The sequence below is a fragment of the Talpa occidentalis genome, unplaced genomic scaffold, assembly GCF_014898055.3.
Source record: "Talpa occidentalis isolate TD23 unplaced genomic scaffold, MPIMG_talOcc4v2.1 talOcc4.16, whole genome shotgun sequence".
NCBI lineage: Eukaryota > Metazoa > Chordata > Mammalia > Eulipotyphla > Talpidae > Talpa > Talpa occidentalis.
The window spans coordinates 76,825,964-76,848,770 of record NW_023601653.1 but is presented as its reverse complement, the minus strand read 5'-3'; the positions used below and the strand labels follow the sequence as shown (position 1 = coordinate 76,848,770).

General features: G+C 47.3%; 2 protein-coding genes across 5 annotated transcripts in view; both read left to right on the top strand.

Moving 5' to 3' along the window:
* FAIM2 (Fas apoptotic inhibitory molecule 2) overlaps positions 1-3,338 on the top strand; it is a 38,942-nt gene extending 35,604 nt beyond the window's left edge. For 2 of the 4 annotated variants that reach the window (XM_037514695.2, XM_037514697.2), the window contains one exon: positions 592-3,338. In XM_037514695.2, coding sequence (XP_037370592.2) covers positions 592-741 — 150 coding nt within the window. In that variant the 3' untranslated portion in view covers positions 742-3,338. The remainder of the gene's footprint in view (positions 1-591) is intronic. The other 2 variants (XM_054696602.1, XM_054696603.1) reach the window with 1 other exon arrangement.
* Positions 3,339-9,017: 5,679 nt separating this feature from the next.
* On the top strand, positions 9,018-13,414 carry BCDIN3D (BCDIN3 domain containing RNA methyltransferase). Its single transcript, XM_037515364.2, has 2 exons — positions 9,018-9,264; positions 12,697-13,414. Exons 1-2 carry the CDS (start codon positions 9,031-9,033, stop codon positions 13,339-13,341), a joined length of 879 nt encoding a protein of 292 aa, XP_037371261.1. The 5' UTR covers positions 9,018-9,030; the 3' UTR covers positions 13,342-13,414.
* The last annotated feature ends 9,393 nt before the right edge of the window (positions 13,415-22,807 follow it).

Genomic DNA, 22,807 nt, shown 5'->3' with positions numbered 1-22,807 from the left:
CATCATACCGTTAAAAATCAAAATCCACAAATATAGAGATCTAATTGGCTTTATTAAAGGATTCATGAATCTGCATCCTGTCTATGTACTGCAAAGGCTTACAAAACTGATAGAAAGCGAGTGGGGCAAGTTATTAGCTTAAGAAAAGATTATTCCAGATAAAGCCACCTTCCCTAAGGGGAAGCAGGGGGTCCTCATCATTCAGATGAGCCTGCTGTGTTGATTAGGAAACCCCAGATCCTCTGGGAGAGGAAGGGTATTAAATCTGGGTGGGGGTAATGAACGATTCTGTCTTAGGCTCATTTTTTCTAATTTTAATAAGTGTAACAGTTGCATCCCCGTAGACTCCAAGTTCAAGGTCAGGGATCTTGTCTGTCTAGTTCTTTTCTGTTTTCCTGTGCCTGGCACATAGTAGGTCCTCAGTAAATAGGTGCTGGATTAGGGGAGGAAGGTGTTGGGCGAGTTCCAGATTCCAGGAGCATCCCTGGGCAGCCAGGCAGCAGGTGATGGGCCTGGGTGGGGACCGGGCCCCCGTGGTCAGTGTCATAGGGCCTGGACTGTCTGACTTCTCTCTCTTCTCCCTTCCCTCAGTTCCTGGCATTTGACACCCAGTTGCTGATGGGGAACCGACGCCATTCGCTGAGCCCTGAGGAGTATATTTTTGGAGCCCTCAACATTTACCTAGACATCATCTACATCTTCACCTTCTTCCTGCAGCTTTTTGGCACCAACCGGGATTGAGGAGTCCTTCCCACGCCCTCCTTCCTTCAGAAAATGCCCCTTGCTGGTTCTCTGCCCCTCCCTGTGCTCCTGCAAGCCCAGATATAAAATTAGCTGCCAGCCCAGTCTGTGGCCACCCTCCCTTTCCCTCGGCCTCACCCCCCCACCACCGCCCCGGCCCCCTGCAGCTTGAACCTCTTCCATCAGGGGCCCCGTGGAACAAGACCCCGCCAGCCCCCATGTGCCCTCCCCTAGTCACATCTCCAAAACCGCCATAGTCAAGGTGGAGTCTCCTCTGGGTTTGAGGGCCCCAGGGATGAGTGGGCAGAGCCTAGCAGGATGTCAGATGTGAGAAAGAGACCCCAGGAAGCCTGACTGAAACCAGCACCCCCAGAGTCACTCCTCCTAGGCTGCCATTCCTGTGTGACCTTGACATACTCTGCCGTGTCCAGTCCACCCCTTTATCTTTGCTTCCAGGTCAGGCATGGACACGCTGTGAGGAAGAGGCTGGGGAGACAGCTGGGAGATGGGGAGAGGGTGCTCTGCGGGTAGGGGAACATGGGTGGACAGTTTGTCCTAGGCTGCCCGTGCTGTCTCCACTCTGGGACCAGTTACTTTTTTAGGCACTTGAACCCTAGAGCCAAGAACAATGGCAGAGGGTAGGAAGCAGTGCCATCTGCACTTGCCCTGGCTTACCCTGCTGGGTCATGATAGAGCACTGTTGGGCCAGGAGGTAGGGGCTGGAGGGCCTGCTGCTAACTGGGGGACTGTCCTAGAACTCTAAGGCGGGTGGGAGCAGGACAGCCAACTGGGAGGCCTGGGTTCCCCAACACTCACCTGCATCCATCTGGGAGGACTTTGGGGTTCGCAGGACTGAGACCTACATCCTCTCACCTTGCAGTCCTGAGGCTAAGAGAAGACTTGGGCCCTCGAAGACTGGGTGTTCTGAGGACAGGAGGACTATTTTAGTCAAGTCAGCCCCATCTGGGGGGAATGCTTCCCTGCCCCCAGCCCTTCCCCAAGGCCTTTCTTATTCCCCAAACCCTCCCCCATCAGCTCCCTTTTGCTGGCTTCTCCCCAGTCAGCAAACAGGCTCATTTGACAGTCCCCCTGCCCCTTCTCCTAGCTTCTCTTCTCCAGCCATTCAGCCAAGAGTCCTAAGCCCCCTCCACTCCTTATCTCAACAATCCAATTTGGAAGTTGTCCAGCTGATGTTAACAACGGTGGCCAGTCCTTCCAGCAGGCCCCATGTGATGAGGTCCGGGCCTCCTTATCAGCCTTCAGGCGGCTGAGATCTCGGCAGGGTGTACGTCAGCCACCCCCATCCCCTGCAGGCCCACTGGGGCGGGGGAGGGCCAGCCAGCAGCTGTGCAAGGCCAGCTCTGGGCCAGTGGAAAGTTACTGGGTGGAGCCAAGGAGGTTGAGAGTGGATACCTGAACCTGGACCCTCCCTTGGCCTCTCCCTCCAGGGCTGATTCTCTCTCCCTGTGCTGGGGGCTCTGTTGGCCAGTGGGGAGAGCGGGGGGAGCCAGAGGTGGCTAGGTATGTTATCTGTCCGTTCCCCCTCCTTCTCCAGCCTTCCTTTTCCCAGATTTCAAGAATATTGCAAAAGCATTTGAAGTTTTGTTCCATCTTGGTATTTGAGAAGAGAGATGGTGGTGGTGTGTGTGAGATAAAGGCAACTAGGAGCGTGGGTAGGATGCCTACTGTGTGCTAGTCTAAATCCACCACAGTGATCCTACAAAGGCCGTGCCCTGCACAGCTCCATTGCAGAGGGGAAAGCAGAGGTGGCCGAGGGCTCAGTGCCGTGGTACAGCTGACAGCGCGGTGTGGAGGGCCTAGGATGAGGCTGGCGGTCAGGCCTGACTCTGGGAATTTGTTGTCCTCAGTGCTGCCCCTGGCCTTCCATCGCCCCCATCCCCCAGCTACCACCACCAGATTTTATACTCCGTGGTTCCCACCTTCTAGACACAAGCTGAGGTCAGATTCTGGTGTTTGGTTCCCAGTCTTACTGCCAACAGGTTTGTGGTTCTAGGCTAGTGTTTCTTGCTGTCTGAGAATCCATCTTCCCATCATCACTATGGCAGATCGTGGCCAGGGTGGCAAAGAAAGAGGTGCCGGGACACGATTTCCATCGACTTCATCGCCCCGTTGTCCCTTCCTCAAGGGCCCTCCCTTTGGTCCCTTTCCTAACCTCTGGCCTCCCTTTTAAAGGGTTTCTCCCTCCACCCCTCACCCTGCAACCCTGATCATGCTTCCCACTCTGCCTGTCCAAGTCCTCCTTTTCCGCAAACAGTTTTTGTAGGAACTGGGGATGGAAAGGTTTGTCCAACGATGAGCCCCCAAAGCAGGAGGGCGGCAGATCCTCAGCCATGAGCAATGTGACAGAGGTCACTCAGGGCCATCTGAAAGCAGAGCCCCCCTCTCAGGGTCCAACGAGGGGCGTGGGCACACTGAGCTGCCTGCAGAGCCAGGAGCGGCTCCTACATTCCACCTGCATCAGGCTCTGAGGAGCCGGGAACACCTGGATGGAGCTTGAAAGAAGGAAGGGCGGGGAACAGGAATGCAGGATTACAAGAAACCAAGAAATTGAAGCTGGGCGGGTGTCCCAAGCGGCAGAGGGGGATGGGGTGCCTACTGGCCCCTCACATTTTTGGTAGGGGTGGGGTAGAGCCCGGGAGGGATAAGTTTGGGTTTTATAAAGCTAGAGGCTGCCAGGAATCTGACCATCTGTGAAGCAAGGTTGGAGGCCTCCTAATGAGGGGAAGAGAGACCAGGAGCTGCTGAGCTGCTTTCCTGGGTATTACAGATTGGCAGCCTGGAGGCAGAGGGAGTCCCTGGCTGCCTGCTCCCATTCCCACGTGCATGTGTGGCCTGGGGAAGCCCCAGAAATCTTGGTTCCTCTACCCTCTGCTCCCCAGCGACTCAGGATCAGACAGACACCTTATTCCAAAAGGCTCTGCCCCTCCTTCCCTGGCCCACCTGGAGGCAAGTCCCAGGGCCTGGCAGCTCTCCCAGTGGGCTGGGAATTTACACCAGCACTTTGCTGCCCTTCAGTGGTTGCCTGAGGAAACGCAGGGCCTGGCTCTGCAAGGGAGAAGGGCAGGGGCTATAAGGCCGGAAGTTGCAGGCAGGATCTGGCTACTGACTTTCCTTCCTAGTCCTTCTCGGGCCTCCCTAGGCCTCTCTCTCCGTATCAGTCCCCTGCTGTTCCCCTTCATCCAACCATTGTCACATGTCTCAGACACATTTACCCATCTGCTAGAAACTGCCCTGCCACCGCCCCGGAGCTTTCTCCCCAGTGTCTGAATGCAGAGACATTTCCTCAGACTGAAATCCTTGAACCTCACCTCCTCCAAGTTCTCCCGGGGTTCATGCCTGTTCCCTTCTCTGACCTTCCCTTCCTGGTCCTGGCTCATGACTGATGGGAGAGCAGAATAAAAATAATTATGACACTTGAACTACTTCCACTGCCTCTTGCTTGTCACCTGAGCTGGCACAGGGAGTCCGTGCGTGACGTTTAGCTCAGACTTGGTGTGAAAGGGTCACACCAGCCAGCGCCGCTTCTCCCTGCGTAGCTAAGCGTGAATCAAATCTCTACGTTGATCTTTACGTAGAAACAAAGCTCACTGGCCCTCCAGCTCACACACAGCCTTTGCAGACCCCTGGGTCCTTACACCATCACAGTCCTGCTAGAGCTTCCTCCAGGCGCTTTCCTTGGAGTCTGTTCTTTTGTCTGTTGTTCGTAGAAGATTATTCCTTAATTTCACCCAAAGTCTGTTTTTCTAGAACAAAAGATTCTGTTGTACATGAAGAATCCTCAAGAATCAAAGCTTTATGAAGACTTTGCCTATCCTCCCCAGGTGCCCTGGCCACTCCCTCCTCAGAATCCCCCTGCACCAATCCAGCTGTGTTTTAACTGCTTCTCCTGTCTCTTCTATGAAACCTGAGCTCCTTGAAGGCGTGAAATGTGTCACCCTTGAATTAACAGGATTTATGGCAAATAGTCTCAATAAACAGCTTTTGAATAAATGTGAAACCACGCAAAACCTGGGGGAGGTCACAGTTAATGGGTCCTCACCCATGTGCTTACAATTGTAAGACTCGGCTCAGATTCAAGGTGCAAAAACAATGGGATTTATTAACAAAGGGGAAATTGGGGGAAAGGAAAGAGTTTCTAAGGCAACAAATAACTGGCTGTCCTACCCCAGATAGTGTCCACAGTGTCTAGTAGTCTAAACCAAAGGCTTCTCGTGTAAGATGGCACTGTGCCTCTGAGGAGAGCCTGGAGCTTGTGGCACACTGGTAAACAGTAGTCCAGGACCCAACTCACGCTGGTAGCTGGAGGTAATTATAGGTGATGCTGACTGAGGTGACACTGCCACAGCCAGCAGTGGATGCCAGGTCTACCTACCTGGAGGCCAGGCAATGCTGGAAGCTGGACCAGACAGCACCAGAAGCCGCAGCACCGCAAGGCAGTGCCGGGTGCACTGGAAGCAAGAGTAGTGGTCTAGTGATGGTGCCAGGAGATCAGAAGCAGTGAACAGCTCTTAGGGGCGGCCAGACACAGGTCAGCAGTGCCAGTTAGCACTGGTCAGCAGGTGACAAGAATCACCCAGGAGTGCTACAGTGCTTAGATGTGCCATTGGCACAAGCTAACACAGGCAGCTCTTTTAGAGTCAGTGCCAGGCCCCAGGCCCCAGTGTACAGCTTTCAGAGACGTCAGCCAGTGGTGCGAGTCAGCGGGTGATGGTGGAGTCAGGGCTGGAGGCAGGAGCAGCAGTTAGATGGTGGCTTGAAGTGGAGATCAGATGTGAAGGTCTCAAAGGTCTTGAGGTCTTGGGGGTCTGTGTCAAAGATATTTCCAGGATAGTCTGGACAGAAGCAGTCTACACTCCACTTATGTCCTCTTCCGGGCAGCCACCTTTTAAACCTGACTGGCCTGTTTACAAAACCAGCTGTTTCCAAGACTTGACAGGGGCTGATGCGAGCTCGAACCTGATTAGTCCATTCACAAAACCATGTGGTCTCTAAAACTGAAATCTCACCAGCCGTGAAACCCACCTGCACTGAGGTTGGGCCCTCACAGTGGGGCGGGACAGGGGAGCTCGATTGTATCTGTATGGTGCCAGCCAGGTTTAAACCGGCCCCGCATGGTCACCCAAAACGCCACTGCTTTTTTCCAAACCCAAACTCAGCTTGTGCCAAGGTCAGCTATCAAACCCGGTTTGCACTGTGTGGTGGTGCTCAGAGGGACCCACTGCTCTCTCCCCGACCCCAGCAGCAGATGGGGGGACACTCCTTTTACAAGGGGAGAAATGAATCCATTCCACCCCTTTTATTTTACCTAAGAGGAAACAAGGGAGCAGAAGATACAGTGACTTGTCCAAGTTTATACTCAAGGTATTGACTAGTTGTCAAACCATCCCTTAAGATTCTCCAGGCTCTCTGCTCCCTCATCTGCAATCATACATAAAGGACTCACTGAAGGACTATGCGGATTCGTGAATTGTCTGAGAAGCAGAGGGTTCTTCTCTCCTCCCCACTCTGGATGTGACAAGAGAGAGAAGCAAACCTTTATCACAGGCAGCCTGTATCACCTGTATCACCTACTACATCTTCCATTAAGTTTGCCTTGTTGTAAACTTTATTTCATTGTGGTAAGAACACTTAACATGTGATCGGTTACCCTATTAACAGATTTTTAAGTGTACAATACAGTATTGTTATCTGCGGGCACAATGTTGTACCGTAGATCTCTAGAGTTTATTCAGCTTGTATAACTGAAACTTTATACCCATTGATTAGTGTAGGGTAAGGAAAAATGTCAGGTTTTTCTGCCCTCCCGCCATCAGGATAGATGATGGATCCTTGCGGTCCTGAATGCATGCCTGATGGCGGGCACCTGGAATAGGGTGTGGGCATAGGTAGATGGGATTCACCTGGGCTAAGACTGTGCTTTTAAGGGCGGCGTCACGGGGACGCCAAGAGAAGCCAAAAGAAGAAGCCAAGAACCAACGGAAGCTGAGAGAAGAAGAGAAACAGAGAAAAGGCCAGAGAGCTCAGGTAGTGAGGATTTGCTGGGGGCTGGGAGGGCTGCCAGCCTCCCGGCCCCCCCAGCACCCCTGCCTGTCGTATGCCTGGTGAACCCCAATAAAAGACCTGCAAAAACCACTGAGGACTCTGACTCCTCCTTTACCCGGTCTGCTGGATCAGAAAACCTTCTCAGTGGTCATTCCTGACCTTACAATTAGCAACTCCCCCCTTCCTGGCTTATTTCACTTATTATAATGTCACTTATCAGGGCTTTTCCAAGCCACTGAGGCTTGTTTGTTGCAGTACTTAGCTTGGCCTGTCTAATTTGACTCCATCTTTGGAGAAAACTACCTGCTGGGTCTGAAAATGAGGGATATAAAATAATTGTTCTCTTGACTGCCTCTCAGCTATAGCACTACATTTATAAATTTTATGGTTTTTAAGGTTGTTACTTCTAAGTGGTTTAAAAGTGTATCTCACCAAAATCTGTCAAGAAATGGCACTAGTGCTCTTATCCCAACCTCCTCCTCTTTTCTAGAAGCTGGGCAGAGTATGCACAGTATTGTGGTTTACAAAAGGACTTTTGCTCATTACCATATGTCCCCAAATAGACCGGAGATGAAAAGATAAAGCAAATCCTGGGAGGAAAGAGTGCCTGTCTTAATCTCTGATGGCAGTGTCTGTAGGTGCCATGCTTCAATCCCTTAGAAGTTCAGCAAATTGGGCCTCCCTGGTGCCACAGGGGTTAAAGTCTCGGCACTATAAGCTATTGTCAGTCATTGCAGCATGAGTTTGGCCTGGCAGCCAACCCACCTGGAGCAGCAGACCTCTCCTGTCTCCCCCGCTACTCCCCTCAGCAGTGTATTTCAGTAGATCTGCCTGTTCTGCTCCCCACTCTGTCTCTGGTGAATCCTCTCACACACACACCGCCCCCTACCTCTAGCCTACACCACAGCTCTTGTATGCATAAATAAAAATAAGTCTTAAAAAAAAAAAAACCGTTTCAGCAAATCACCAGCCTCATGTAGCAACAGCCTCAGGTTACATGGGGATAGGTCTGCACCACTCTACTGACCCCTGGCTGAACCTGCTGGATATTCTGGGCTGTGCTAGCTTCTGACTTGAACGTGCTACCCAGGATGACACTTCTGTTTCTTTCCTCACAAGTCCTAATATTTTTCCCTATCTCTCCCTCAGCCCACATTTTGCCTAGTTCCATTCCACCATGTCTGTTTCAGTTCAGTTTCTTTCATCCTTCCATTTTACCATTCCCAGAACAGACCTGGCTTTAGTCACCTACTACATCTTCCATTAAGTTTGCCTTGTTGTAAACTTTATTTCATTGTGGTAAGAACACTTAACATGTGATCGGTTACCCTATTAACAGATTTTTAAGTGTACAATACAGTATTGTTATCTGCGGGCACAATGTTGTACCGTAGATCTCTAGAGTTTATTCAGCTTGTATAACTGAAACTTTATACCCATTGATTAGCAACTCCCCCCTTCCTGGCTTATTTCACTTATTATAATGTCACTTATCAGGGCTTTTCCATATTGTCACATACGGCAGGATTTCCTTCTTTTTTAAAATGAATAATACCCCACTGTTATCTATAATCCCACATTTCTTGTATCTGCTCATGTGTTGTTGGACATGTAAGTTGTTTCCACACCTTGACTACGGTGCAGTGTCAAAACAAACATTGGAATGTTTATGTCTTTTCAAGATCCTGCTTTCAACCCTTCGGATAAATACCCAGAAATGGGATTGCTGGATCACATAGCACGTCTAGTGTTTTTGTTTTTGTTTTCAGGAAACTTCATACTGTTTCCACAGAGGCTGCACCATTGAACATTCCTACTTTCTCCACACATTTGCCAACACTTTTTATTTTGTCATAGCTGTTCTAATAAGTGTGAGGTGACATCTAATGGTGACTTTGATTTGCATTTTCCTGATGATTAATGATACTGAGCATCTTTTCATAAACCTGTTGTTCATTTGTACGTCTTCTGTGGGAAAAAGATCTATTCAAGTATTTTATCCAAATGTTAACCACGTTCTAGTTCTTTCGGGGTTGGACACAAGCCCGGCAGGGGCTCGCGAAGGCGTTCTCGTCATCAGGGCGGCGCGGCGACCCTCGGCCTCACACACACACACCCCCCCCCGCGTCGCCCCTTCGCGCACGCGCGATGGCGCCTCGGCCGCGCGGACCCGCCCCCGGGCTTCCGGCTTCCGGTTCCGGGGAGACCCGGGCCCGGCTGGCGCTAATGGCGGCGCCCGCGGAACCGGACGCTGCGGGTGAGGAGGAAGCCAAGGCGGAAGAGGACCCGCGAGTTCTGGAACCCGGGGCCGCCCCGTTCGGAAATTTCCCTCATTACTCCCGCTTCCACCCTCCAGAGCAGCGGCTCCGCCTCTTGCCCCCGGAGCTGCTTCGCCGGCTCTTCCCTCCGCGTTCCGAGGCCAGGCCAATCCTGGGGCTCGACGTGGGGTGTAACTCCGGGGTGAGTGACGGGGGGGCCGGAGGTCGGGGCGTCCGGCGTGAGGCTGCCTGCGTGTCCGCTGGGGTCGGCGCGGCGTTGACCGACCCCTGGCTGCGGCTGCCGCCTGCCCTCCTGGCTCCCCCTCCCCTCTCTCTCAGGACTCGGGGGATCACCCTCAACTGCGTTTGGAATTCTCGCGCCCCCTTCTCTGCGTCGCCCCTTTCCCGCAGAGCCCAACCCGGAAAGGCCGCCGTGCCTGGGCTCTGGCGCTCGCCTTCCGTCCAGCGTGGCCGCCCACTTGGCTGCAGGAGGCGACTCCCATATACCCTCGTTTAGGAGCGTGGGTTTGGGGTTGGCTTGCAGGGAGAGACGAGCTAGAGTAACACAGTCGTTTCTGGAATTAAGATTCGTGTACCCTGCAATGCAGGACGACCCACGGACCGAGTGGATGTTTGCTTTGAAAGCGCTGCAAAGGATGGAGAAGGAAAATAAACCATCCTGCTGGATGAAAGCATTGCCACGTTTTCTTAAGGAGAAGTATTCTTAGGCATGCGATAACTAAAGTCAAACCACGTGCAAAACAGAAAAATGTCTCTCTGACACATACTTGTAGCCGCCAGGGTATGGCGGAGGAGTCATCTATGTTTGCAGATGCTTCAGATGTTAGTGCTCTCACTCCATTCCAGACCAGAAGCTGCAGGGAGGAGAATTTTATTGTGTTGCTGGCCTTAGGAAGAAGGCTGATGGCGGGTTGATTGAAGGTTTTAGGAATACCACTGATAACGGGAAAGGGAATATTTGGATACAAATCCATAGCTGGAATGAGTAGCTGGGTAGGTGTCTGACTGTCCCCTGCAGACATTTCTCTACTATGATGCTAGAGGAAATCAGAGGGGGAACTAGTGACAAAGAGATACCGATTTAAGACTAGGGATTTCATGAAGGACTTAAGGAAACCACAGGAGATTTTAAAGTTAAGAGCAGTGTATAGATACATTTAGAGGCAAGGATATATTTGCGATTAACTAGGACAGTGGTTCCCATACCTGGGAGCTTTCTATTTTAGGGAGCTTAAGGAAAAAATGCCTGTACTTGTTAAAACAAACAAACAACAAAAAAAATCAAATCACAAAGGAACATAGAACAAAAAGTCTCTACTCCTGACTTTTAATTCTCCTTTTCTCCTTAATTCTCCAACCAGTCACTGCTTATAATTTTTTCTATGTATCTTATGTATATACAACCATTTATGTATAAGTATCACACCTCTTTGAGTTTTGCAAATAGTAGCACACTATTTTACATCTTGCTTTTCATTTAGTATTTTGGAGATCATGCATAGCACTATATTATTTTTTAAGCAGCTTCATAATGTTTTAATGTGCCATAATTTCTGGGGTGCTTTGTTTAAAATTTTAAAACTCCTAGCCCTAATAAATTAGGATCTTGGGGGACTGAGCCCTTGGGTCTGTATTTTCTTTTTTAAGCTGCCAAGGTACTATAGCAATAGGGAATTGAGGATGGGAAGGATGAGTGTGTGGTAGAGGAGGGACTGATGTGATAAAATGGGCTGGTCAAACATGGAACACAACCAAGTTCAGATAGGAGGAAGGAGATAGCAATGAAATAAGAGATAGGGAGAAAATTAAGCATTGAAATACAGGGCCTTCTTACTCAAAGGATAGCCCTTTGAACTACAGCATAGGCATGAGTGAGAAGCTTATTAGAAATAAAGTATCCTAGCCCCCATTCCAAATCTACTAAATTAGCATCTTTATTTTAATAAAAATCCCTAGGGCATAAAGAACTTGATGTAATGTAAATCTTGCCATGTACTAAACCATGTAACCTTGGACAAATTAGTCACTAGTCTCTGAATCATGACTTTTAAAATACAGGGTTTGTTTGGTTTTTTTGTTTTCTGTATGTGTGTGAACTATGTCACACAGGAAAATACATAAAACAAATTTATACCTTATGAACTATTATAAGGCAGACACCTTTGTGACTGTTATCTAGATCTAGAATAAAACATTGTCAGCACTCCAGAAGTTCCCCACATGCTGTTTCTGTGCATGAGCCACCCCCGCCCCTTTCCACCCAGAGGGAATACTAGCCTGACTTTTATGATTATTGTTGCCTTTTTAAAAAATGCTTAGTAATTTTTGTAGCTCTAAATATTGTGGTTTAATTTTATCCACTTTTGAGCTTCATATAAATGGATGTTTCCAGTGTATTTGTCTTTTCACTCAGCATTATATATTTGAGTCATCCATATTGCTGCACTGAGCCGAATTCCTTCATTTTTAACTGCTATCTAGTATTCCATTATAACCACTATACCACATTTGTTTATCCATGCTACTATTATCATATATCTGGGTTGTTTCCAGCCAGTTTCTTCACTTGCACATAAATTTTTTACTCACAGGATCATTTCAAGGAGCAAATGAGGTAGTGAATAGGGAAAAAAAAAAAACAGATTAGAACAATTTGAATTTGACTTAATTATAATAGTTAAATAAGTCAAAGTTAGAGAAAGGGGGGCCTCTCTCGTGGCACAGGGGTTAAAGACCACACTATCAAACTATCACCAGCCACTGCAGCATGAGTTCAATCCCTGGCAGGGAGCTAACCCACATGGCACAGCAGACCTCTCCTGTCTCTCCCGCTGCTCCCCTCAGCAATGTATTTCAGTACATCTGCCTGTTCTGCTCCCCACTTTGTCTCTGGTGAATCCTCTCACCACCACCACACACACCTCCACCCCCCGCACCTCTGGCCTGTACCCCAGTTCTTGCATGCATAAATAAATCTTTAAAAAAAAAAAAAGAGGGAGGGTGCTAGGATGGCTAAAAAAAAAACCCCACAAATAATTGGATTTAGCTAGAAGGAGGTCAGCGGTGACTTTTGAGGGTAATGGATGCAGAAACAATACATTTCAGATGGGTGGAGTTGAAGCATAAGAGGTAATAAAAGTGAAATTGTAGTATGAAGGCTGAATTGAGGACTTTTGGAATTCAGACTTTCCCAACCATAACTCTGGGAAGCAGGTTGTTATAAGTTGGTGCTTGCTCTGTTCCTTGCCTCCCTGGAACTCTCCACCTCCCTGGAGTCTGAGATTCCCCCCCCCCCAAAAAAAAAAAAGATCATTTACTAGCATTTAATTTACTTAAGCTGGAAAATGGTGCTCCAGCTTCCTTTGGTGCAAATATTGGGCTGAAACTTAGAGCCATAGCACCCCATCCACCATATGTCAGGAGTGCATTACAGCCTGAGACCTCTGGAGGGCACTGAGCGCCTGATCTGGAAAAAGTTTTGGGCAACCTCTTAGCCTGTAGTTTATCCTTACAAACCAAGGAGTAAGTGGCAATCTCAGTGGGAAGAGACAGGAATGTCACTTTCATTCACTGGCTGACAGTGCAATGACCAAGCTCTTTTGGATTTCTCTAGGATCTGAGTGTGGCTTTATACAGACACTTCCTTTCCCTACATGATGGGGAGACCTGCTCAGATGTCTCAGGAGAACTCCGTTTCCTCTGCTGTGACATAGATCCAGTCCTGGTGGAGAGAGCTGAGAAAGAATGCCCTTTTCCTGATGCCTTGACCTTTATCACCCTGGACTTCATGAATCAAAGCACCCGGAAAGTTCTCTTAAGCTCTTTCCTAAGCCAGTTTGGACGCTCAGTTTTTGACATTGGCTTCTGCATGTCAGTAACCATGTGGATTCATCTGAACCATGGAGACCAGGGCCTGTGGGAGTTCTTGGCTCACCTTTCCTCCCTTTGCCGCTACCTCCTGGTGGAGCCACAGCCCTGGAAGTGTTACCGGGCAGCTGCAAGGCGTGTCCGGAAGCTGGGCCTCCACAATTTTGACCACTTCCGCTCCCTTGCCATCCGAGGTGATATGGCCAATCAGATTATACAGCTCTTGACCCAGGACCATGGCATGGAATTAGTATGCTGTTTTGGCAGCACCAGCTGGGACCGAAGCCTTTTGCTTTTCAGAGCAAAGCGCACCATAGAAACTCATCCAATTCCTGAGTCTCTGATAGAAGAAGGAGATGAAAGGGACAGATTAAAATTCTGGAAACAGTGAGATGGAACCAGAAAAGAGATATTGTAAGGGTTTTATACTAAAAATTAAGTATTAATTAACTCCTCACAGATAGGCAGCCTTTCAAAATGTCCAAGACGTAATTGAAAGAGGATCTGTTCCTCATTATTTGGGAACATCCCAGAGGACACTACATCTGTGGATTGAGCTGGGCTGTCTGGATCGGGGTGGTCTAGGGAAAGTGGCCCTGGTTTTGGAATATGGAAATAGCAGCTTTTGGTGGTTATCTCTAAACTTAGATCAGGCTAGCCTTATAATGAATTAGTTCCCTGGGCTCCTTGATTCTCACCTGGCTTCTTCAGGCTTCTTCTGGACTTACTGGTCCTGCCTTTAGGTAATACCTCACAATACAATCCAGAATGAAGTCACTGACCTGGCTAAGGGAGAGGGTTAGTAGGAAAAACATGTTATCTTTCCAGAGCAAGTCTCCAACATGCCCAGTCTTAGCACAGCAGTTATAGACAGACTAATGCATTGACTGGCGTTTAAAAGGTGTTTAAAAGATTTAAATTATGAGCCCAAATTTTAGCTGGTACAAATGAAATAAATTAAGTGGGATTATATTTTGTGTGTGTGTGTATGTGTGTGTGTATGTAATATATACACATATATATAATTATATATAATAAAAGCAACTTGAATATGGTTGAAAATGCCTCATCAATTAGTTAGATAAGAGAGTTTTAGAGTACTTTCAACTCAAGAAAAAGAACCTCACCCAGGCTTTGAACATGCCAGCAAGAAACTTAACTCAGGACTCTTCTCAGCATCCTTAGCCAAAGCACACCAGTGTGGAGGTGAGGGACCAATCTGTGTGCAGGGAAGCATGCATAAAATATAGTCCAAGTGGTTGACTACAGCATAAATGCTGTGGGGTAGACTAGTGTCTGTCAGGTTTTTATTTTTATGGTCTCCCCCCACCCCAAAATCAATGTACTATGAAAGAATCCAATTTTTTTTTAAAGATTTATTTTTTATTTATACAAGAACTGGGGTACAGGCCAGATGTGCGGGGAGGAGGTGTGAGAGTATTCACCAGAGACAGTGGGGAGCAGAACAGGCAGACTGACCGAAATACACTGCTGAGAGGAGCAGCAGGCAAGACAGGAGAAGTCTGCTGCACCATGTGGGTATCTCTACTGCCGGTGGGGATTGAACCAGCACTGCAGAGGCTGCGGACAGCTTCACAGCGCTGCACTCAACCACCTGCGCCACTAGGGAGGCCCCAATTCTTTTTTTTTTTTGTATATTCCCTTGACCCTTTTCCCCTCCCCCTCCATCTTAATCACTGAAACCTCGGTTGGATGATCAGTGTTTGCTAGTTTATAATTATTTTTGTATGATTATTTCAGTTCATCCACTGTTTCCTTATAATAATCATATAATACTTATAATAACTCATGTTAAATTATCCAACATTTGTCTTTATCTTTTTGGCTTAGTTCAATTTCACAAGGTTTTGATCTTTAAAATACTAATTGAATCCAAAAGAAAGTGGAAGACAAAGGAAGATTTATTTGGTGCAGAGAAGAGAGAAAAGCAAAACCTATCTAGCTAAGAAAAAAGATTGATGAGCTTTGAAATCTCTAAGATCCTATATTCTGAATTGAAGTTACTGAAGGAGGAGCAGAGAACAAGAGAACTACTAATTAGAGGTAGACCTATCGATGGAGAATTTAGTAAAAGTTACTGCTAAGGAATTTGAATTTTATGCATGATAAGAGAAGCCAGCACAATACCTAAACAATAGGGATTTGGGAAAACCAGTTTTTCTATTTCATGCAGAATAATTATGTAGCTGGTGCCATTTCCAATCTCAATTAGCCTCCAATACTACTTTTAATCTTTTTATAATTGCTGCTCCTGATCCCCCCCCTTTTTTTTTTTTTTTAGGATTTATTTATTTATACAAGCACTGGGTACAGTCAGAAGCACAAGAGGGTGACAGAATTCACCAGAGCCAGAGCGGGGAGCAGAGCAGGCAGAAGGACCGAAGTACACTGCTGAGGGGAGCAGCGGGCGACAGGAGAGGTCTGCGCGCCATGTGGGACCCTTCTCCGGTGGCCGGGGAGCAGCTGGGGATCGAACAGGCGCTGCAGAGGCTGCGGGCAGCTTCGCAACCCAGTGCTCAACCGCTGCACCACTGGGGAGGCCCGGCACAAGGGTTTTAAGCACTGCACTATGAAGCAATCCACAGCCTCTACAGCATGAGTTCGATCCCCAGCCTGCCAGGGAGCAACCCACATGGCGCAGCAGACCTCTCCTGTGCCCGCTGCTCCCCTCAGCAGTGTATTTCAGTAGATCTGCCTGTTCTGCTTCCCACTCTGTCTCTGGTGAATCCTCTCACCCCTGGCATGTCTGGCCTGTACCCCAGCTCTTGTATGCATAAATAAATCTTTAAAATAAATAAATAAATCTTTTTTAAAAAAAAAAGCACCAGCTCTTCCTGGGCCCAACCTACCCCTCACAGCTGATCACAGTGGTTACAAATGTGAACTAATTTACTTCTCTATAGAACTTAATTTAAAAACACTTTGAAACTTTGTGGCCTTGATGGTACTCTCTCCCTTCACCAAGAAATGCAAAGAAGTGTATGTGGGGCTCTGGCAGGCTGTCCACTGATTCCTCAAAATGTTACATCCTAATCCCTGGAACAAAAGAGACTTTGTAAATGTGTACAAACAGATATGTTGATTGAGGATTTTGAGATGAGGAGCTTAATCTAGATGATCAGGCTAGGCCCTGAGTTTAACCCACAAGAGGGAGCAAAGGAGACTTGAGACAATAAGAGATGTAATGACAGAAGCAGGAGGTTGGAGTGATGTAAGGAAGAACTGGGAACCGGGAAATGAAGTTAGAAAAGGCTTCTCCATTGTCTCCAGAAGGACTGCTGCTCTATCAACACCTCAGTTTTAGACTTCTGACCTCCAAAACTGCAAGATAAAAAATTTGTATTGTCAGAAGGCACAGGGGTGCTGACCACAATAAGACGAGGCCACAAGCCAATGGGCACCTGTCCCAAACAATTTGATTGTGGAAAGTGGCCCCAGCAACCAAAGAGATAGGCAGGGGCTCCATCTACATGATTAACTGAGGAATCGCCAGTCATTAAAAGCTTTGGGAGATGCGTCAGCATCTGAGCCTGACCTGTTCCCTGACATTTAGATCGACTGAGCAGTTGCCTGACCTGTTGGGAAGAACAGGTCTATAGCAGTTAGTTTCAAAGAGATGTGTAAATCGTACTCATAAAGGTGAGGCCCTGGAACCAAGAAGGTAATGATTGCATAATGGCCTATGAAAACCCGTGGAGACAGCGAGAATATCTTTAGCTCCAGGAAAAGATCATTTCATTTATCCTCAAACCAGCTTAATTCAGGAGCCAAAATCAAGCATGACAAGATTTCTTGAGGGACAGGAATAGAGAATGGTCCTACATACAACTTAACTTAAAATTATTTAATCCAGGACCTCCCTGGTGGCGCAGCGGGTTGAGTGCTGTGCTGTGAGGCTGTCCAAAGCCTCTGCAGCGCGGGTTTGATTCCTGGCCAGCCAGGGAGATTCCCATGGCATGACGGACCTCTCCTATGTCGCCCGCTGCTCCCCTCAGCAGTGTCTTTGGTCCGTCTGCCTATTCTGCTCCCCACTCTGTCTCTGGTGAATCTTCTCACCCTCCTGCGCCTATGACCTGTATCCCAGTTCTTGTATAAATATATAAATCTTAAAAAGAAAAAAAAATGCTCTACAAAAAAATATAAACTATTTAATCCAGTATATCCAAAAATTGTTTCAACATAGTCAATATAAAAATTATGAATAAGATGTCACATTTTTATACCATCTTCAAAATCTAGTGTGTATACTTTCAGCTCAATTTAATTTGCACCAGGCACATTCCAGATGCTCATTAGCCACATGTGGCTAATCTACTTTTATGGCAAATCCAGAGTATTATCAAATTCCTTCCAGATACCCAGAATGCCTTTAGCTGCAGTGGGGGGTAGGGAAAAGTAAATTAAGCCACCCTGGACTTCTGATGGTTAGATTTCATTCAGCAAGTATGTTAAAGTAGAAAAGAAAAAGAGAGGCTCATATAAGGCAGCAGGCAACCGTGTGAGCTTCAGCAAAGAAAAAATGGTTATGGTCTACACTGAGCATGAAAGACTCCTGCAAGATATAGAATTTGAGCTGCCCCTGAGAGCTTTTGCAGTGATCAACAGAAGGGAGAGGAGCATCCCCATGTGCTTGGGAAAAGCAATCTCTCAGCAAGTGTACACAGGAATGGGTGTTTTGTTCATTGGGAACAGACAGGTCAGGCTGGTCTAGAACAGAGATGCTTTTAAAAAATAACTAATAGTAAATATATTTTTTAAAATATTTATTTGTTCATACAAGAGCTGGGATACAGGCCAGAGATGCAGGGGGTGAGAGGATTCACCAGAGATGGGGCGGGGCGGTGGGGTGGGGAGCAGAACAAGCAGATTGACCAAAGTACACTGCTGAGGAGAGCAGCCGGTAAGTCAGGAGAGGTCTGCTACGCCATGTGGGTTGCTCCCTGGCCGGCTGGAGATCGAACTCGTGCTGGAGAGACTGCAGATCACTTCATAGTGCGGTGCTTAACCCCTTGCGCCACCAGGGGGGCCCGTAAATAATTTTGAAAATGAAATTGGGCAGTCTTTCTCTAACTCTTGTCCTCCACTGCCCGACCCACCTATCTATCTGTCTCACTTTTCCTTTACAGCATTTCTTGCCCCCATCCCCACTTTGTACATCTTTGTCAACCCTTCAAAATCTGGTTTTGCCAAAATTACCAATGACATGTGACTAAAATGCTTTGTCTCAGTTTTGATCCAGCTTGACATAAGCAGTATCAGGAATGATTTCTTCTGGGGGTGGGGTGGTTTCTTGGGCTCTAGTGACAGTACTCAGTCCTCCTCTTGTCCTGATGACTCACAAGTCTCCTTATCTCTAGTCCAGGTCTCTCTTCTGAGCTTCAGAATTATTTCTCTAACAGCAGTGTGCATCAGCACTGCCCAGCCTTCTCCACATCATGGCACACATAAAACACGATGTATTTTCATGACAACTCACCAAGTCTGCTGTCTGCCAAGGAGCTGGTGCTGCCCTGAGGCTTGAGAAGAGCAACGTGCAGCACACCTGCAACCGACCCCCGAGGCACAACCATTGGGAAGCCCTCAGCTCCCAGACAGACGCTGCCACCGGGCTGTCAACCAGGCATTCACATGTCAGCGTGTTGGGAAGTAGGCGTGGCATCTCCAAACCTGCCCTTCCTTGTTTTTCCCTTTCAGTGACTGGCCACACATCTGCAGCTTACCCACTCCAAGCCCTCTGCCTCCCTTCGACTTTTAATCCCAAAACCTGCTGACTTCACTACTTCTTGAAGTCATCGCCTCACTATCACCAATCTCACTTTCTCAGTCCAAAGCATATTATTTCTCATTTTCCCCAGCATTACTACAGACCAACTTTCTGTCTGGTCCTCCTGACTTCAGTCTTGCTCTCTGTTCTCCACACTGCAGCCACAGTGATCTTTCTAAAATGAAATTCTAATTACACCACCCCCGACTCCTGCTAAAAAACCATTAGAAAGATCCCCTTTGCTCTTGGATAAAATATGATCTTCCCACTGCTTGTATTTTCAGTCTCATTGCTTATACGCCACTTGAATCCCATATTAGTTATGTAACGTGCACAGCTCCTGGCATACAGTAAAGATTTATTAAGAATTTTTTAATGGGGGGCCTCCCCGGTGGCGCAGCGGTTGAGCGCTGGATTGCGAAGCTGCCCGCAGCCTCTGCAGCGCCGGTTCGATCCCTGGCTGCTCCCCGGCCACCAGAGGAGGGTCCCACATGGCGCGCAGACCTCTCCTGCCGCCCGCTGCTCCCCTCAGCAGTGTATTTCATCACTCTGCCTGTTCTGTTCCCCGCTCTGGCTCTGGTGAATCCTCTCACCCTCCCGCGCTTCTGACTGTACCCAGTGCATGTATAAACAAAAACAAACAAACAAATAAATAAAAAACATGCCTCTATTAAAAAAAAAAAAGATTTATTAAGAATTTTTTAATGGGGCCTCCCCGGTGGCGCAACGGTTGAGCGCTGGGTTGCGAGGCTGCCCTCAGCCTCTGCAGCAGCAGCGCCGGTTCGATCGATCCCCGGCTGCTCCCCGGCCACTGGAGGAGGGTCCCACATGGCTCGCAGACCTCTCCTGCCGCCCGCTGCTCCCCTCAGCAGTGTACTTCAGTCTGTCTGCTCTGCTTCCCGCTCTGGCTCTGGTGAATTCTCTCACCCTTCCGCACTTCTGACTGTACCCAGTGCTTGTATAAATAAATAAATAAATCTTTTAAAAAAAAAAAAAAGAATTTTTTAATGAGGGGAGGCCTCCCTGGTGGCTCCAGGGGTTAAAGTCTCAGCGCTATCAAGCTATCCCCAGATCCTGGCCAGGGTGCTGACATGGCTTAGCAGACCTCTTCTGTCTTGACTGCTGCTCCCCTCAGCAGTGTATTTCAGCAGATCTGCCTGTTCTGCTCCCCACTCTGTCTCTGGTGAATCTTCTGAATGCCCTCCTGCACCTCTAGCCTATACCCCAGTTATTGTATGCATAAATAAATAAAATAAATCTTTTTTTAAAAAAAGAATTTTTGAATGGGAAAAATGAATGGAAAGGGATTCAAGAGCTTGGTAGATCCATCGTATCTGTGCCCGATGGGGATTTCAAAGCACATACTGGCAATACTGTCAAAATCCAAGGAACAGGAACATAATTGTCCTATGCAGAATTAAGCAGCAATAACAAAGCTCTGTTCCTTCTCAGCAAATGGACTACACATTAGCCTATGCCCAGCTCCTTTCTTCCTCTGAGCAGGAAAAACATCAAGAATGCACTCAGACTCTTTCCAATCTGGAGAGTAGCCAGATTATTAAAATGTTTTGAGACACCAATTACCAACATGACTATCTGCTGATGTCAGGAATTCTGAACTGGGGTCAGTTTATCAACTAATGTCACACAATGACCAAATGGCTACTATGTCATAGGCATGAAGCTGCTGTAATACTGATGAAAGACCACATAGTACTGAAGCAGAAGATCCCATTCAAAGTACTGATGTGAGCAGTGAGGGATGGTTCTCTGAGATGTCTGTCCCAGTCAGTCAGCATCACTGTATACACAGACTACGCCACCAAACTGGCATGTTACCATAGCTTGCTGCAACCAGAGACCTGAGAGCTCTTGTTTTGTACACAGACAACTCAACTAAAGAACAATATATGTCCAGTGGTATATTGCAAGGGTAGAAAACCAACGTTGGGGCTTCTGTGTAACTTTAATAATTTAATAACAAGGGAAAAATAAAAATGAACGTCTTAAATCGCATCAAAGACAATGCAATCATAGAGCAATGACTTCATCTAATGTACTTTTTCACCTAACATTAATGAAGATGCAGATTTATGAAACAGGATCTGTCAAAATCTGAATGCCTAAACTTTGAAGTACACAAGAGTCTTCAAGTAAGGAGAGCGGTACTTGTCCTAATAAGTACAGATGTTCTGGCTGTGTTTACAAGGGTAAACATCTGAGTGAAAAGTAAAAAGTCAGCTAGGTGGTCTATTTCCAAAATTTTAGTTATTTGGGAATATCCAATAATAATCTAGAAATGCCTGGCAGACTCTTGAAGTTTTTCCACCTCATGACTTTGGAATGCAACAGATACGTGGAGTTTTACTGGACCTTCAAGCCCTTCGAGCAAGGGAATGTGTCTTTTTTGTTGGAAATCCATTACTAGCCCGCTAGTCATTATTTAATAATTGTTTAAGAAGTGGACAAATAATCAATGCTGCTGGCTTCCAAAGATGCTTCTATCTCTCATCAAGAAATAAGATCAGTTTTCTCAGAAATGAAAACATGTTCACCAAAAGATTTGTACAGAATATTTATTGCAATCTTATTCATAGTAGCCTAAAACTGGAAACACCCAAATATCCATCAACTAGGGAATGGATAAACAAGTTGATATATTCATACAATGGAATATTATTTGGCAGTAAAAAAGAATACACGTGGCAGGATCTCAAAAACAATACTAAACTAAAAATATAGATTAAAAAATATATATATTGTATAATTCCACTTAGGTGAAGTCCCAAGACAGACAGGACTGTGCTGATAGAATTCAGGAGGTTGCAGGGAGTGAGTTGCAGTGCAATCAACATGGAACAATTTTCTTGGGATGTCTCAGTACCTTCTTTGGAGGGATTATGTAGATGTATATTATTGCTGAAATTCACTAAACACCTGCGACGTGCATTTTATTGTATGCTAAGGATCAGTTGATGTAAAAAAAGTTTTAAAGGTTTTAAAGCAAAGGTGAGATAACTTGGAATAATAACTATCCTCACGCACTCTTTTCATCAAGCTACTCTTGTGCTCAAGAACCCCAATGACCTCTTTATCTTTAAGCTGTCCTGTTAAATTCAGATCCTCCTTCAGATCTTATCCATACAAAACCTCCTCCATTGCTTCCCCCACTTCCACCTTACCAGAGTGATCTGCTCACTGTTCCATGCGGATAATTTGGTCTTTCCTACTGGAGTCTCTTGTGTCCTTACCCTGCTTGGATCCTACTCAAGTTCTCTCTGCCCTTCAAATCCCTTTTTAAATTAAGAAGGTCCCCTATCAGAGAGGAACTCTTGATTAATCCAAGCCAATGTGAATACCCTATGTCCCCTCAGCTTTTAGGTTCCTTTATTGGACTAATGTGATAATACATTAGTGTACCCATTTAATAAAATGGACAGAGACTGGCTGGGGATCACGAAGTATTTCTCTGAGGACCCCGTGCAGAATCTGCATTAACGCCAGGTCAGTGCAGTGCAGATTGTGAAGTACATTATTTGGTATTTGGACAAAGGCAAATAGATGTTTAACCAAGGACCAATGAGAATGGTATTGAAGGGAACTCCGGAGCCTTTCAGGGATCTAGGTGGGCTATTTGTTTTCCTCTCTTGTTTTTTAACCCCCTCTTCTAAGTACACGGTTAGTTCGACCACGAAGGAACTCATCCCCACCGAGACAGTGAGTGGCTGAGAACAGGGGTATAGCCTCTCTCTGCGCAGCCTTCACTTCCCCTACGCCAGTGAGGAAAAAGCACTGGGAGAAGCAGAGCCAGTGCCCAGTGCCCAGTTTTCTACATACTGGGAGGAGCGGATTCCAGAGGAGGATACAGGGGGCCGGAGCAGCTGCGGTCAAGGAAGCGCTCAAGCATCTAACCCTAACCCAACACGTCCACAAGAAGGCAAACCCCAAGCCCCGACGGCCCGGGGCACACATGCCCGTGCACACGCGGCCACGGGGCAGCAGCGCACGCTCTCGGCTCCGCGCACCTACTTAGTGTTTCACTGAGGCCCCCCCTCCGCCCCACGGCAGCCCC